General features: G+C 43.6%; 1 protein-coding gene, 1 long non-coding RNA gene and 1 other non-coding gene across 3 annotated transcripts in view; 2 read left to right on the top strand and 1 right to left on the bottom strand.

Moving 5' to 3' along the window:
- Nucleotides 1-4,443, bottom strand: part of MAP1A (microtubule associated protein 1A) — a 20,416-nt gene extending 15,973 nt beyond the window's left edge. Inside the window, exons 1-2 of the mRNA XM_067744959.1 lie at nt 4,191-4,443; nt 3,131-3,232 (exon numbers count right to left, since the gene is read on the bottom strand). Coding sequence (XP_067601060.1) covers nt 3,131-3,232; nt 4,191-4,428 — 340 coding nt within the window. The 5' untranslated portion in view covers nt 4,429-4,443. The remainder of the gene's footprint in view (nt 1-3,130; nt 3,233-4,190) is intronic.
- Nucleotides 4,160-16,440, top strand: LOC137228252 (uncharacterized). The gene is made up of 3 exons (XR_010945229.1): nt 4,160-5,038; nt 8,574-8,778; nt 16,094-16,440. It is a non-coding gene; the product is annotated as an uncharacterized lncRNA (long non-coding RNA).
- On the top strand, nt 10,178-10,266 carry LOC137208037 (small nucleolar RNA SNORD88). The gene has a single exon (XR_010935444.1). It is a non-coding gene; the product is annotated as a small nucleolar RNA SNORD88 (small nucleolar RNA).

Here is a 16,440-nt window from a genome sequence, read left to right as displayed (position 1 = left end):
GTTCCAACTCACAGTGGAGTTTTCCTTCAGCCTTCACCCTCTGAACAGCCACTCACCACAACCACACCTCCACCCGCTGTGTTCCTTGGCTCTGCTGCAATGAAATGGTGAGACGCCAAAGATGAGAGGGAAGCCTGAGCTCAGACACAAAGTGAGATCGCAAGTCCTGGATTTGAGACCCCTCTCTACCATTTTACTAATCATGCTTTTCAACAAGCCACTTAAGCCCTCTGAAAGCTTGCTTCCTGAATTATAAAATGATTGTAATATTAGTACCATCCTCCAACAATGCTATGAGGAGTGAATGACATAAAAGATGAAAAAGTCCTTCATTCCTAGAATCCTAAACCTGCAATGCACAAATACCACTGGAAGTCTGTCTCCCTTTTGTGGAAGATTTATGAGAGGTCACCTAGGTGATCAGGGAAATCCTAAACCAGAATCTCAACTCTAGAGTAACTTAGCTCCCAGGTAAACCCAGGTGCCTGGGAGGTGCCTGCAGGAAGGGACTTAAAATACTCTTCATGTCCCTCCTTTCCTATTTCTGACAGCAATGCAAAACCCAGTTCTAGAGGCCAATGAGCTGTTGTATTAATTCAGAATAGTCTTCATGTTTGCAGAAGTAAAGGAACTAACACTTCCTGAGTGAGTGCAGCAGTGGTGATGCAGAGTCAGACAGAAGGCTTCCAAACTGGTCCTTCAGCCTGTGTTTTTTTAGTCCTAGAATATCCATCATGAATTATAAATTATGAAGCCCTCTCCCTTTCTTATATGTGCCCAATAGTAGAAGTAGTATTAGAGTGTTATTTAAGCTCAGTTTCCCACTGTTCTAATCGTTTCTGGGTTTGTTTTAAAATGCTCAGAAGCTCCAGATTTTTTTGCAGGAGTTAGAAAGGAAGGCTCCAAGTCACCACTGGAGACAAAAGTGGTGCAAAGCCTTTACCACATTTGACCACTAGAAGGAGCTGGGCCACTGACGCTCCATCAAAGGGTCCCCTCCTTGTGTGTGTGTGTGTGTGTGTGTGTGTGTGTGTGTGTGTGTGTGTGTGTGTGTGTGTGTGTGTGTGTGTGTGTGTGTGTGTGTGTGTGTGTGTGTGTGTGTGTGTGTGTGTGTGTGTGTAGGGGGTAGTGGCAGGAATGATTACACTCTCCCCATCATAGCAAGATAAATTTTTGTCCTCCTTTTCAACATTTTGGCCCAGGGCTTGAGGAGAGGTGAGAGGGATGGTGGCCCAGCCTATGGGATGGGCAGAAAGGATTAAATCATAAGGTACTAGCATATTCCACTGAGCCCATCCCAGCAGCCTGGTTCCCTCTGCCTCCCCACTAATGGAGGCTGAAGGGAGGGGAAGTGTCTGCAGCTGCTCTGGGCTGTTGTTTGCGGGGACAGCTGAAAGAGGAGCCAGCAGGGGTGGGGCTGTGGCTGTCTTGGGCCTTGTGGGGTTTTCCAGGAAATTCTCCACTATTCTCCAGGGACATACACAGGCCACCATGAAAATGTCCAAACCTAAAAAAACTCAAAAGTAAGCCCTGATCTTGGGTATAATGGCCCTAAGCCTCTTGAGGACACCATGGTAAAACTCTTTGCTTGAGAAGATCTAGTAGGTGCTTGTATATCAGTGCTTGTTTCTGAGAGGTCCCTGAGAATAACTACGCATCTCCCTGTAAGCGTTTTCCCAAGCATCCCCAAATCTTAATCTGAAGAATGGCTAGGTGTTTTGGTTTAAGTTCTATTCATTCTTACATCATTCCAGAAGGCATCCTACTCTTACATCCGTGTCCAAAAGGACAAGGTTGGAGAATTCAGTGTGAATTAATAACATCAGCAGACACTCCCCAAACTTCAGTTCAGTCATTAATTTCATGCTGCCGTCCCTTTATCCAGCCTTGCACCAAAGCTCCTAGGATTAATCAAGTGGTAAAACTGTTGATTTTAAAATTATTAGAGCTAATGGAGGAAGCCATGAAATGAATAATACTAAACAGAAGGCAGTCTCAAAACAGTGACTGGTTACCTTCATAGGAAGCCAGTCACATCAAGAAGATGCCAGACTCACATTTTTAAAATGCTGCACATATTCCTAAGATAATGGAGCATTAGTCATATTAACCATGTCTTCTCTCTCCAGGAGCAGCAGAGGAGTAGGTGATCAGGGAAATGACCAACCATGTGGCAGTTAGCAGGAGAAGCAGGAAAAGAAGGAAAGTGACTATCTATTATGCTGGATAATTGAGAATTATCTGTATAAGATACGAATTCAGTCATTTGATGGCAGTGACTGTTGAGTTGGGTGGATTTATATTCCGTAAAGACACTGGTGTATGAATTGGTTTGTCAACATTTACCAATAACATGAGCAGATGCCCAGCACTTTTATAAAGGGGTGTAGGGCTTTCTGCAGTCTCCCCACAGATATTGTCGTGGAATAATAACTCCTAAAATATTATTTTCTCAAATTTCTGACCATTTCTCCCACACAGCAGAATGGGAAGCTGCATCCTGTGAACTTTGATTTCAGTGCCAAACCTCAAAGTATGACTAGTTCTTGCAGCAGTAAATCCAGGAAACCCTGCTTCCACTCTGGATTTCATGGGCTCATCAGCCTTTGGTACAAGGTTTCTGCTCTGCTCTGGACATCTGTTGACTGAGCCAAAGGAGGAGGCAGAAACCCTGAAACCTGGAGGATAGGCTGTGCAGCCTGAGGGAAACTGCTAAGCAAGGATCTGGGAAGGTGAGTGGGAGGTTCAAGGGTCTCTGCAAAGGGAAGCAAGGAGGCCAGGGCATACAGAAAGGGGAACAAACAAAAAAAAAGGAATTTTTACTTGGGAGATGACTGATCACTCAAGAGGTACCACGTTCCCTTACTGCAAGTCAGTGGCTGTCCATAACCCACCCTCTTCTCAAGTAGAAATTACGTTCTCCAGGCTTCCTCCACCATCATACCATCTGTCTGCGAAGTGTACTGGGTATGTGGGGATAGTTAAGGAGCTTTACAACTTTCCTCTCAGGAGTCCCTCCCTCCCTGACCCAAACTTCCCACAAGGCCAGTTCTGCCAGGGAGAGTGGACTTCTGCTCTTTTGTGACCAGCCCTCACCCAAAGGACTGAGACAAATGACACTGGTCCTAACCTTTGACCTCTGAGGAGAAGTGAGCTAGATGCCGGGTAATGAAGAGTCTCAATTGTTGGTTCAAGTCAATGGATGATAAATCAATATTCCAGGAGAGAATCCCTGTGAGAGAAAAAGAAACAAAGAGGGACCTAGATAAGGTCAGAGGGATTGGACTTGTGGGAGCATTTCCAAGCTCACAGAAGGGGTAAGGAGAGGGAGGGGATAAGGACGGCTGCCATGATCAGCCTCACTGATGTCTTTAAGAAATGTGGCTAGTGCCTATGTCTAGCTCCCATCCTGTGCCTTTCTTGGGCTTTGCTGAGCCAGAGGGAGAAGTGCAGAGTTTAGGCTAAATTTGGTCATTAACGAGTTTGTATGCAGGAATTTTCTTGCGCAGTTGCCCAATTGTGATAGAAGTGACACCCAAGGGCCCATTCCCAGATACTAGGGACTGCCTTCCCCATACAGGTAAGTAGGATTCTACACTCTCCTTCTGTGGCCCCCTCCTTGCCTTCACTCCCCCGCGGCATGCTTCCACCCGCAGGTGGCTCCGCAGCACTGCGCCACAGGCAGTGGAGGACTGAGGAGCTTGTGGCCACGAAGGTCACTCTCTCAGGTTGGACGCTGGCACTGGGATATTTGAGATTTGTCTGCGGCGTTCAAAACGCACCCTGTTCCTGTTCAGACGCCCTAAAGAAGAAACTAAGGTAGGGACGTGGACTCTCCAAGGGATGGTGACGACTTTCAGGACCTCTGGCCCAAGACACTGCGGGAGGGAGGGGTGTAACCAGAGGGCCCCCCACCCAGGCACTGCCCAGCTCCCCCCTCCCCCACGCTCCCGCCTGCCTCAGGGAGACTGCGAACGCCATGGGGTGTGCGGGAAGGATGGAGATGTGAGATGTTGGCAGCTTGGGAGGATATGAACGCGTGACACAGAAGATGCAGGTGACAGGGGCTGATGATTCAGATTAACAGGGTGCGCAGATCTCAGGAAGTGCACGCTAGGGATGGAGGATGCACATGGCAGAGAAGCACGGGATGGAGGATGTTCCGAGCGCAGCCAGGACAGCAAGCTCACCTTGCTCAAGGTGGGCCCGAACGGCCCTCAGCTGATTCTCTGTACCGATATCGCCGATCACGATGAGCAAAGAGTGTTTCTGCAGGTCCCAGCGTGCCGCCGCCACCGCGGCTCCGGCCTCGCACAGCGGCTCCGCGGGGTTCTGAGCCAGCAGAGAGCCGGGGCTTCGGAGCCCTAGCCCGGGACTTGTCTCCATGGCAACGTCGAAAGGCCGCCAGGGCCCAGCCTCGGTCTCCATGGAAACTCCGTTGGAGTGCTAGGCCGGCAGCATCCGCTGCAGAGAGAGTGCGCGCGGTTCTTAAAGGCCGGCGGCAGGAGCCGCTCATTGGCTGCTGCCTGTCAGGGGGCGGACCGTTGGCGCCGCAGGGGCCGGGCTGGGGCCGCGTGCTCTGGCTCTGCGGTTTCGCTGTGCCTGGGGGGGCGGGGGCGTGGCTGTCCCCCTTCGCCCCCAGTCGTTTTCCAGAGGGAGCTCCCACTCCGACTTGAGTAGGGATGGGGGCTCTGAGGGCCGGGTGGAGGGGAGAGTCTGTTGCCTCGGCGCCAGAAGAAGCTTCTAGTTAGGATATTTCCCGGATAAGTGCTGTCTGGCAATTCCGCAGCCTCGCCCGAACCGAGGGGAGCCATCTTGTCCCTCTCTGACTCTGAGTTTGTTTGGGTGCATCGTTCTTTGTCGGTGTGTCTGTATTATCATTGTCTGGAGCTTTTTTTTTTTTCCTTCTGTCACTGCCTGCCAGGGTTCTACATTGCATCCTTGGTGTTTCTGTCGTCATTGCCTCAGGCCCTGGGTGTGCTCTGGAAGGCTGTGCAGTATTGGAGGGACAGAATGACCTTCCGGCCCTGAGTCCCTGGTGAGTTGTTATTCCGAAGATAGTGGTTGGCTCATCGCCATCTCTGCTGAGTGCAATGAGCTCAGACTGCAGCAAGGGGGGTTTGAGTAAAACCCAGGGAAGACCTACCCAACTGCAAGTAATGTGACACAGTGAGTTGGGTAACCTTGGGAGACAATGGTATTACTTCCCCCAGGGAATTCTCAAAATAGAAGGGGCAGTGTTTGAACCAGTGAAGAGGTTGACCCTTCCAAAATTAAAAACAAAACAAAACAAAACAGAAGAAAAACCAGGGGATGTGAAAGAGGACTGAGGAGGCTGGCACTGTTTTATGACTGACTGGAACATCCTTGTAAAAATGGTGTGGTGCTGTAAGTCTACCCTCCCCCTTTCCTCAGTGTGTCTCCACCACCTACTCTGCACTCCAGTGTCTTCTTTTACACAGGATACTGAATCATTCTGTATGTGTATGTATCAGAGCTTGTCTTTCACCCTAGGGCTCCAGCAGCACTTTTTGGAGTCCCATTTGCCTTATACTTTCCGGATGTACAGGGAAGAAAGGAGCACAGCACTTGATTCAGCAAGGCTGCATGTGAACCACTGGAGGCCTCCTCTGGAGGCCCTGAGGAGGATTGGACAGTGTCTGCATTTTGAGTACCTCACAGCAGTCCTGGTTCCTATCATGGAACATGTATTTAGCAAAATATCCAATCCATTCTGCAATTTGGATATGGCCCTACCTGAAATGAACATAATATGTCAATTATTAAAAATGGACAGGGCCCTGAAAATCCTTTTTGTAGCAGAGAGGGAGAAATAGTACTGGCAGAACATAAGACGGTGGGGATGCCTCACCCTATATGACGCATGAGACAATGCTCTGCTATACCTCCACCCCACAATTTGCAGATCTGAATCTGGCAAAGAGCACAGAGAGATGTGCCGGCCTCCTCTTCTGCAATCAGAAAAGAGTGCCACGTGGAGGCAGAGCCAGAATAGGTTGTAGGGAGAGGAAGGGGATAGTTACTATAGCAACTGTAGAGATGAAGCCTTTAACTAGCACAGGGCCTCAGTATAATGGTCAGCAGCAGTTAACCATAGGCTCTGCTTTCATCAAGTCTGACAAAGAGGTTAGACAATACATATGAATGGTATAGGGGAGGACCACACACTGATTAGATGGTAGGGGCAGAAATTCAGGCCTGTGATCTCAGACCCTGCTAGAATTGGCTTTTTTAATAATTAGAGCTGCAGGGGACTTCCCTGGTGGCGCAGTGGTTAAGAATCCGCCTGCCAATGCAGGGGACATGGGTTCAAGCCCTGGTCCGGGAAGATCCCACATGCCGCGCAGCAACTAAGCCCATGCGCCACAACTGCTGAGCCTGCGCTCTAGAGCCCGCGAGCCACAACTACTGAGTCCGCGTTCCACAGCTACTGAAGCCCGTGCGCCTAGAGCCTGTGCTTCGCAACAAGAATAGCCACCACAGTGAGAAGCCTGCACATCGCAACAAGGAGTAGCCCCCATTCGCCGCAACTAGAGAAAGCCCGTGTGAAGCAATGAAGACCCAATGCAGCCAAAAATAAATAAATAAATAAAATAAATAAAATAATAATTAGAGCTGCAAATACAGGTTATGATAGTACTAAAAGAAAACTGTGGAGTGTTAGCATCTATGCTCCAGAATTTTACAACTGAAGACAGAAACCACTGATCGACATATGTACAATGCATTGAAAGCTGAATAAAATCTTTAAAGAAATACATTTATATATGAATTGAGAAGTATATGAAGTCCTATTTTGTGTTTAGGAATAGTTTGCTGTGGCAGGAGCATTCAAAGACCCGTCCATTTGAGAACCTATGATATACATGATTGTGAGGCACATGCAGTAGTGTGTGCTGGTTATAGAACCCACTGTAGTATTTCATTTTCCTGTTTACCCCTTGAACTGACCAGGTATGATCTTTTGGGAACTCTCCTGTTCTGTATTCTCTTCCACACTCTTGTCATACAGCATTGGTAGATATAGCAGTTACAACCAATGCTTTCCAAACTATTTGTGATGAAGGACCCTTGAATCGTGGAAGGGTTCTCTAAGGATCCATCACTGAAAAAGGAAGTTAGAGGGGGTGTAAAAGGAAGACGGTATTACAGGCTCTTTCCTTGGGTATGCACTGGAGTGGGCATAAGGCAGAAGATATTACAGATCGTAAATTGTTTGAAAGGTAACGGTAGCCTTGGCTAAGTTTAAGCCACTTAAGGGATTCTCAGCCCCCAGACTTTTGTCAGTTCATAATATATGGTGATAAATACCCAACAGGTGAATCATATACATGCTTAACAAAATAGGAGGGGCATCTCTAAATTTTTTGTGGAAATAATTTCATTTTTGGTATTTCAATTATTGAAGTTGTCCTCATGAGAAAATCAGAAATTTATTGGAATTAATTACACTCATCCTGAATTATGTATGTGTGGGAGAGGAAGGTACCATAATCCTTTCACTGCTTAGGGTCTCCATAGGACTTAAGCTAGCTCTGATAATTCATAAAGAAAAAATACTGACTCCTCCCTGCTAGCCCAATGAATGTCATTAGTTTTTCTGGGGATATGAGCTCGTTTGGCAGAATTCCAGCCTGCTCTGCTGGATTGCATGGTCTTATCAACCAAAATATCCAAAAGGAGGTGTATGCAGCTCACATTCCCATCCTGTACTCAGTTCTGCCTATAAAGCATTCTTTACACAGAGAGAGGTGTGTTGGATTACATGATTGATGTGTCAGAAGCTTATCCTTGGCTTTTGGGGAAAATGCTATGATCATAATACATACCAGCAGCCATAGGGTCACTTCTTAACATGAATAGCTGGCTTATCTGCAAAGGCACTGAGTGAAATAACCTCTAATGGGGTACCGAGTAATCTCTAAAAAGTTTGAGATGGGGAAGAAGTCTGCATTTATTACTCTGTCTAGTACACAGAGGAAGACCACAATAAACATTTGTTGCATAATTTTCCTAATTATTATTTGTTCCCTAAGTAGTGGGAAGAGCAAAGGCACTGGGTTTACCCTCCTTGTGCAGAGCATTGCAAAGGACAATGAAGAAACTTCCCCTTTTTCCTCCCTCACTCTTCTTTTTAAGAAAGTGATTCCTAAATGTGAGAAAGAAACATTTATGGATACTATTTTCTCTTTTCCATTCCATTAGCATCTGAAATAAAAGTTAGTGTTTGGCTGTGGCCTCTGATAACACCTTTTCCTTTAGTCTGAATAAAGCTGCCTCTTCCTGTAGGGATCGCTAAGGATTTTCATGTGATGGTTAAGAGGATGGTGGTACAGAGAATCTATATGTAAAACTTAGTTTGGAGGCCATGCCTGTGTATGAATTAAATTTTGCATCATTTTTTTTCGAGATATATAATAGAGTTACTTTCCTTCAAGGTATACTTGGGTTGCAGAAATTTTGTTCCCTTTACAATATTACAAACTCACAGATACTTTGTCTTCTCATCAGTTCTTTCTTTCTATCTAATATTTATTTATTTATTTATTTAGGCTGCACCAGGTTCCAGTTGTGGCACGTGGGATCTCAGTTGTGGCATGCATGCGGGATCTAATTCCCTGACCAGGGATTGAACCCAGGCCCCCTGCACCAGGAGCGCAGAGTCTTATCCACTGGACCACCAGGGAAGTCCTCATCAGTTCTTTCTTGAAGATCCTTCATCATACGTCCTAACTTCCATTTTTAATGATACCTCCTGTAAGTACTTTGCATTAACCCCTTCATTCAGTCAATCTGAGCCATTTGCCTTTCCCTCAGCCATTCTTTTTTTATAAATTTATTTTTTTATTTTTATTTTTCACTGTGTTGGGTCTTCGTTGCTGTGCACAGCTTTCTCTAGTTGCGTCGAGCAGGGGCTACTCTTCGTTGCAGTGCACGGGCTTCTCATTGTGGTGGCTTCTCTTGTTGCTGAGCACAGGCTCTAGGCACATGAGCTTCAGTAGTTGTGGCACGTGGGCTCAGTAGTTGTGGCGCACGAGCTTAGTTGCTCCATGGCATGTGGGATCTTCCTGGACCAGGGCTCGAACCTGTGTCCCCTGCATTGGCAGGTGGATTCTTAACCACTGCGCCACCAGGGAAGTCCCCATTCTTGAACTTTCTGTTCAGGCTGCATCTCTTTCCTTGAGTGTGTTGTTACCCTTAATTCTCATCTAGGGATTTACCTTTATGATTTACTCTATTTGTGGAATAAGGTTCCATCTCATCTCACAAAAAAATTAAGGAGTATGGCCTAACTCAAATAACTGCCTCTCTGAAACTGACTTCCTCACTTGCCAACTGTGTGAACTTAGGCAAGTTCTCATCCTCTCTGTGCTTCAGTTTTCTCATCTGTCAAATTATTAGTAATAGCACCCCACCTTAAGGATTATTTTGATAATTAAGTGGGATAACCTTTTAAATATGCTTAGAACAATGCCTAGAATTCACTTTTTAAGTCATTCATCCAGTAATATTTATTGAGCACTTACTGTGTGCCAGCAAATAAAACACAAAGATCCCTGCTCTTGTGGCGCTTATGTTCTAGTTGGGGAGACAGATAATAAATAGGTATATAGTATGTCAGAAAGTGATTAGTGCTGTGGCAAAAAAGAAAAAATATGGTAAGGGTGATTGAGAATGCTGGAGCAGGCTGTGGTGATGGGGAAGAATGGTGAAGCGGCAGGAAAGATTGCAATTTTAAAGGGGCTGGTCAGGGTGAGCCTTATTAAGATGAGACTTAAGCAGACTTGAAGGAAGTAAGGGGGTTGGCCGTTTGGGTATCCAGTAGTGAGTCTTGTAGGCAGAGAGGATAGCCAGTACAAGGTCCCTAAGGTAGGGGTATGCCTGGTATATTCAAGGCATAGCTGGGGCCCACTGTGGCTGGAGCAGAGGAGTGAAAGAAAGAGGAATAGGAGATGAGATTGGAGATAATAGAGGCCAGATTACATAGGGCCTTGTAGGCATTGTTAGGACTTTGGTTTTTACTCTGAGTGAATTAGGGAACATATGCAGGCATTTGAACAGAGGAATGGTATGGTTTGATGTAGATGTTTACAGGATCACTTTGGCTGCTGTATTGAGAATAGACTGTAGAGGTTGTAAGGATTAAAGTGGGAAACCACTCTCATGATGTCCAGCACTGGACTCCGATCACCCCTGAGGATGAAGTGCCTGCCGGACTTTGACACCTGGGGGTCTGAGGCGCCCTGGTTAAAAATAATAATAATACAGTGAGAATACAGCCAGGGGACTTGCAGTAATCTTGGTGAGCAATGATGTAGCTCAGATCAGAGCAATGTCAGTGGAGATGGTGGGATGCTAGACACACAGTGTTTTAAAGGTAGAGCCAATCTGATTTCCTGCCTCCCAAATGGGGAGTGAGAGAGAAAGAGAGTAAATAGTGACTCCAAAGTTAAATGAAAAACTTTTCAAAAGTTGTCTATAGGAGGAAAGAAGAAACAGATTGTAAGGCAGCCAGGGATGGAAGGTAGACTTTTAGAATTTATCTTATTTTGTAAATTTGACATTGGAATCATGTAAATGGTTTACATAAGTATAAAACAAAATTAAATCAAAATGACCAATCTGATAAATAACCTGTCCCAGAATATATTTTTAAAAATCTACAAATCAATAAAAAAAGACAACCCAATTATAAAGTGGCCAAGCAATTTGAATGGGTTTTCACTAGAGATGATATACAAATGACCAATAAGTACATGAAAAAGTGTTTAACATCATTAGTCCTAAGGAAATGCAAATTAAAATCCCAGTGGGGAGTCTCCTGGTGGCATAGTAGTTAGGATTTTGGGCTTTCATTTCCATGGCCAGGGTTCAGTCCCTGATCAGGGAACTGAGATCCCACAAGCTGCGTGGCACAACCAAATAATAATAATAATAATAAATAAAACCACAGTGTAACATCACTTATCCATAAAATGGCAAAAGTTAAAAGACCAGTAACACCGAATGTGAGCAAGGATGTGGAACAACTAAGACTCTTATATACTGCTAAGAGTAGTGTAAAACATTATAATGACTTTATTAAAGTATTTGGAAGTTTCTTATAAAACTAAACATCTACACTATGACCTAGAAATTGCATTCCTAGGCATTTACCCAAGAAAAATCAACACACGTATATCCACAAAGAGATTTGCGATAGTTGTTCATAGCAACTTTATTCATAATTGCCAAAACCTGGAAACAACCCATCCATCAGTAGGAAAATGGATAAACAAATTGTGTTACCTTCATGCAATAGAATACTACTCAGCTGTAAAAAGAAACTACAAATATACACAGCATATATGAAAAATAAAAAACATTATGCTGAAATAAAAGAAACAAAACACAAAAGAATATTTTTTGGTCTCCTGAGAAATAGATACCAAGACGTGATTAGATGTGCAAGAGATTTATTGGGGGAGTATATTGGTTATCTATTGCTTTGAAGCAAATTACTCCAACATTTAGCAGCCTAAAATAACAAACATTTATTACGTCACATAGTTTCTAAGGATCTGAAACCCAGGAGCAAATTAGGTGGGTGTTTTTTTTTTTGCTGTACGCGGGCCTCTCATGTTGTGGCCTCTCCCGCCGCGGAGCACAGGCTCCCAACGCGCAGGCTCAGCGGCCATGGCTCACGGGCCCAGCCGCTCCGCGGCATGTGGGATCTTCCCGGACCGGGGCACGAACCCGTGTCCCCTGCATCGGCAGGTGGACCCTCAACCACTGTGCCACCAGGGAAGCCCAGGTGGGTGGTTTTGACTTAGGATTTCCTGTGAGGTTACAGTCATGATGTCATTTGGGGTTATGGTAATCTGAAGGCTTGAGGCTGAGGCTATATGATCTGCTTCCAAGATGGCTCATTCACATGGCTGTTGGCAGGAAACCTCAACTCCTCACTTTGTAGGACTCTCCATAGGTCTGCTTGAGTATCCTCATGACAGCTGGCTTCTCCCAGAGCAAGTGAACCAAGAAAATAAGGAGGGAGCTATAATGCCTCTTTATGACATAGCGTTGGAAGTTAGGCATCATCACTTCTGCCTTGTTTTATTTATTAGAAGCAAGTCACTGAGTCTAGTCCACTCTCAAGAGGAAGGAAATTGGCTCTACCTTTTGAACGGAGTGTCACTGAATTTGTGGATATATTTTAAACCACCACAGAGGGAGATCAAGGGAAGGCAGAGAGAGCTTCAGACCAAGATACAGGTCTGACATGTGTGGAAAAGAGAGAGGAAAGGAATGAGGATTGGAAAGGAAGAGTCTTATCGTACAGCGTAGGTCCCAAAAAGGTTTGGCCAGGCAGATGAAGAATCTTCAAGTCAAAGGACCTGTTGGAAGAATCCTTTTTATCACAGGATTGGGCCTGCCTTTGTAGCCCTGTTGTTCTCTGGCATTGGCTGGGATTAGCCTATGGAAGTGTGGCTTTGGTGCAAACGTGGGAGTAGGTCCAGAGGGGCAGCAGGTGTGGTCACCAACCAAATATACTCTCTGAAAGAAGATTTCAGTGATGCGTATTCATGATCACCACAAGTGCATACTGCATGAATAAGTTTATGTGAAATTCTATATAGAATGGGCAAAATGTATCTACAGTGATAGAAAGCAAATAAGTGGTTACTGGGGCTGGGGAGGGGATGGGAATTGATTGCAAAGGGGTACAAGGGAATTTGGGGTGATGAAAATGTGCTGTACTTGATTATGGTAGTGGTTACACACATATATACATTGTGGAGTTCATCAAGCTCTATACTTAAAACAGGCACATTTTATTGTACATAAATGATGTATAAAGTTTACTGAAAAACACGATGAACTACCACTTCACATTAACAATACCAAATGTTAGTGAGGATGTGCAGCACCTGAAACTCTCATATGTTGTTAGTGGGAGTATAAAATTATACAACCATTTTGGAAAACCGTTTGTCAGTTTCTTATAAAGTTAAACAAATACTTATCCTATGACCCAGCAGTTCTACCCCTGCATATCAGCCCAAGAGAAATGAAAACGTATGTTCACAAAAAGACTTATTTATGAATATTCATAGGAGCTTTATTTATAATGGTCCAAAACAACCCAAATATCCATCAATAGGTGAATTGATAAATTGTGGAACATGTATACAAAAGAATACTACTGAGCTGATACATGCACCAACATGGATGAATCTCAGAAATGTTGTATTGCACAAAGAAGATGGAAACAAAAGACTACATACTGCATGATTCCATTTATATAAAATTGTTGAGCAGCAAAACTAATATATAGTGATAGAAATAAGAATATAGTTGCCATGAAAAACTCTCTGGAGTGAGGAAAATGTTTTATATCTTGACTGGTATATAAGTTTAATAGGTGTTTATATTTATCAAAACTCATCAAATTATACAAATGGGCTGTGCATTTCACTGTATTTAAATTTTACCTCAATTAAAAAATCAAAATGAAGAAAGCAGTCACTAAAAATAAAAATCAAAGTGAAATAAATTAACCTGTTTATTGGTAGAATTCTTTCAAATGACTTTAAAATATAATAGTTTAACTGTATATTATTTTCAAAAAATTTTATTGTGATAAAATACACATATGGGACTTCCCTGGCAGCACAGTGTTAAGACTCCCAGTGCAGGGGGCCTGGTTTTGATCCCTGGCCAGGGTACTAGATCCCACATGCATGCCACAACTAAGAGTTCGCATGCCACAACTAAGGAGCCTGCATGCCACAACTAAGACTCGGCACAACCAAATAAATAAATAAATAATAAAATAAAATACACATAAAATTGACCATTTCAACCATTTTAAAGTGTACAGTTTAGTGATATTAAATATGTTCATAATGTTGTGGAACCGTAACCACCATCCATCTCCATACCCTCCTCCACCTTTTTTTTTTTTTTTTTCTTTTTGCGGTACGGGCCTCTCACTGTTGTGGCCTCTCCCGTTGCGGAGCACAGGCTCCGGACGCGCAGGCTCAGCGGCCATGGCTCACGGGCGCAGCTGCTCCGCGGCCTGTGGGATCTTCCCGGACCGGGGCATGAACCCGTATCCCCTGCATCGGCAGGCGGACTCTCAACCACTGCGCCACCAGGGAAGCCCTGTAGCATACTTCTTAATCGTACATTTTTATGGGATATACCCAAAGGAAAGAAATGAACTGCAAAAAATGTTAAACTGTTTTCATTCGCCATCTTGTTAGTAATATTGGGTTTTTTCAGAAATGGTTTTATATATGTAATAGAATAAAGAAAATAAATAAATCGTGCTAATGTTATCAGGAACCAAGATGTTGATTATACTAGAAAGAGATACAAATATAAAATCAAGAAAGTTGGATAAAATCCCTGAAATCCTACATTTAGTTAGAAAAAGGCAAACAGTGACCAACTCAGTAGCAACAAGCATCCAACCATCCAAATTGTGGTCTTTAAATGCCATTTACTACTAAATGAACTAAGACTTCTTAGAGAAACATCTGATTCTAGATCTGAGTCAGGAAATAAACAAGATGAACCTGGAACATCTTGTTATATCAGAAACATCTGATTCTAGATCTGAGGCAGGAAATAAACAAGATGAACCTGGAACATCTTGTTATATCAGAAAGCAAGGAAGCTATCCAAGACTACTGGAATCATGTCAAGAGAAATCTGGGGCTAATCTGAAAGGACTTCCACAGCTCAAAGATGGGACAATATGCTTTTTTCTTTTTTTAAAATGTACTTGGGTCCTCTTTATTTTATTTATTTATTTATTTTTAGCTGCGTTGGGTCTTCTTTGCTGCGCGTGGGCTTTCTCTAGCTGCGGCAAGCAGGGGATACTCTTCATTGCAGTGCGTGGGCTTCTCATTGCGGTGGCTTCTCGTGTTGTGGAGCACGGAGCATGGAGCACAGGCTCTAGGTGCATGGGCTCCAGTAGTTGAAGCATACAGGCTCAGCAGTTGCGGCCCACAGGCCCTAGAGCACACCAGCTTCAGTAGTTGTGGCTCGCAGGCTTAGTTGCTCCACGGCATGTGGGAATCTTCCTGGATCAGGGATCGAACGCATGTCCCCTGCATTGGCAGGTGGATTCTTAGCCACTGCGCCACCAGGGAAGTCCCAAGGGACAATATGCATTTCAAAATGAAGAATAATTGCAGTGGGTTGAAGCACACCAAATGTGTTAAAACCCATAGTTCATAGTGATACTAAAAACAAAAATCTCATAAGTCATCCAGTATGCTGGAGAATTCCATTATTTAGAGAACTATTCTCTATTACATGAGAACCTCAACTCATTATTTTGAAAACTAGTAAATCAAAGGAAAGAATCAAACATTTATCCTGCCATTCCTTAGGTAATCAAATATTTGATGAAGGGAAAGTTCTTATTTATAGAAGAATTCCAGCTAATGAATAAAGATAGTGTTCTAAAATTAGAATATCACTTTTTTACAGCCCCTCATGAAATAATGCAGCTAGATAACGATTACCAGTGACTGCTAAGCTGTCAGGTAAAAAGATGGTAATATTTGAACCTATTAATCAATTGTAACAGAACAAAAATACATTAAACCAGATGTTATATGCCTCCTGATGAGATGCAATAAGAAGTTTATATCAGTTATTCTTGCCAAAAAAAGGAACATAAATCTGAACAAGTATACCTATCTGTTCATTTATAAAAAATAGAAAAGAAAATACTTTATTTATTTATTTTTATTTTATTTATTTATTTATTTTTGGCTGCATTGGGTCTTCCTTGCTGCGCGTGGGCTTTCTCCAGTTGTGGCGAGCAGGGGCTACTCTTCGTTGCGGTGCGTGGGGCTTCTCCTTGCGGTGGCTTCTCTTGTTGCGGAACATGGGCTCTAGGGCACGCGGGCTTCAGCAGCTGTGGCGCGCAGGCTCAGTTGCTCCGCGGCATGTGGGATCCTCGTAGACCAGGGATCAAACCCATGTCCCCTGCACTGGCAGGCAGATTCTTACCCACTGTGCCACCAGGGAAGTCCGGAAAATACTTTAAATACTTTTTCTGATTGCACAACAGGGATGCAATCAGAAAAATCCACGAAGTTGGAAATTTTACAGAACAAATGATGTGATTTCATCAACAAATAAATAAATTGCAGGAAATAAAAAAGAGGAAGACTTGCAGATTAAAAGAGGCCTAAGGTAAGTATCATCCAAATGCAATGTGTAAACTTTGTTTGGAATTGTAAAAAAAAAAAAAAATTATGAGACAATTGCAGAAACTTGAACACTATATATTTGATAATATTAAAAAATTACTGTTAATTTTCCTTGGGTGTGTTAATGATATTATGTTTAAAAGATTCTCTATATTTAACACACATACAAGTATTTATGGATGAAATGATATGATGTCTGGGATTT

This window comes from Pseudorca crassidens, chromosome 1, assembly GCF_039906515.1.
Source record: "Pseudorca crassidens isolate mPseCra1 chromosome 1, mPseCra1.hap1, whole genome shotgun sequence".
Taxonomy (NCBI): Eukaryota; Metazoa; Chordata; class Mammalia; order Artiodactyla; family Delphinidae; genus Pseudorca; species Pseudorca crassidens.
The sequence above is the reverse complement of the archived record's forward strand: the minus strand, read 5'-3'. Positions and strand labels throughout refer to the sequence as shown.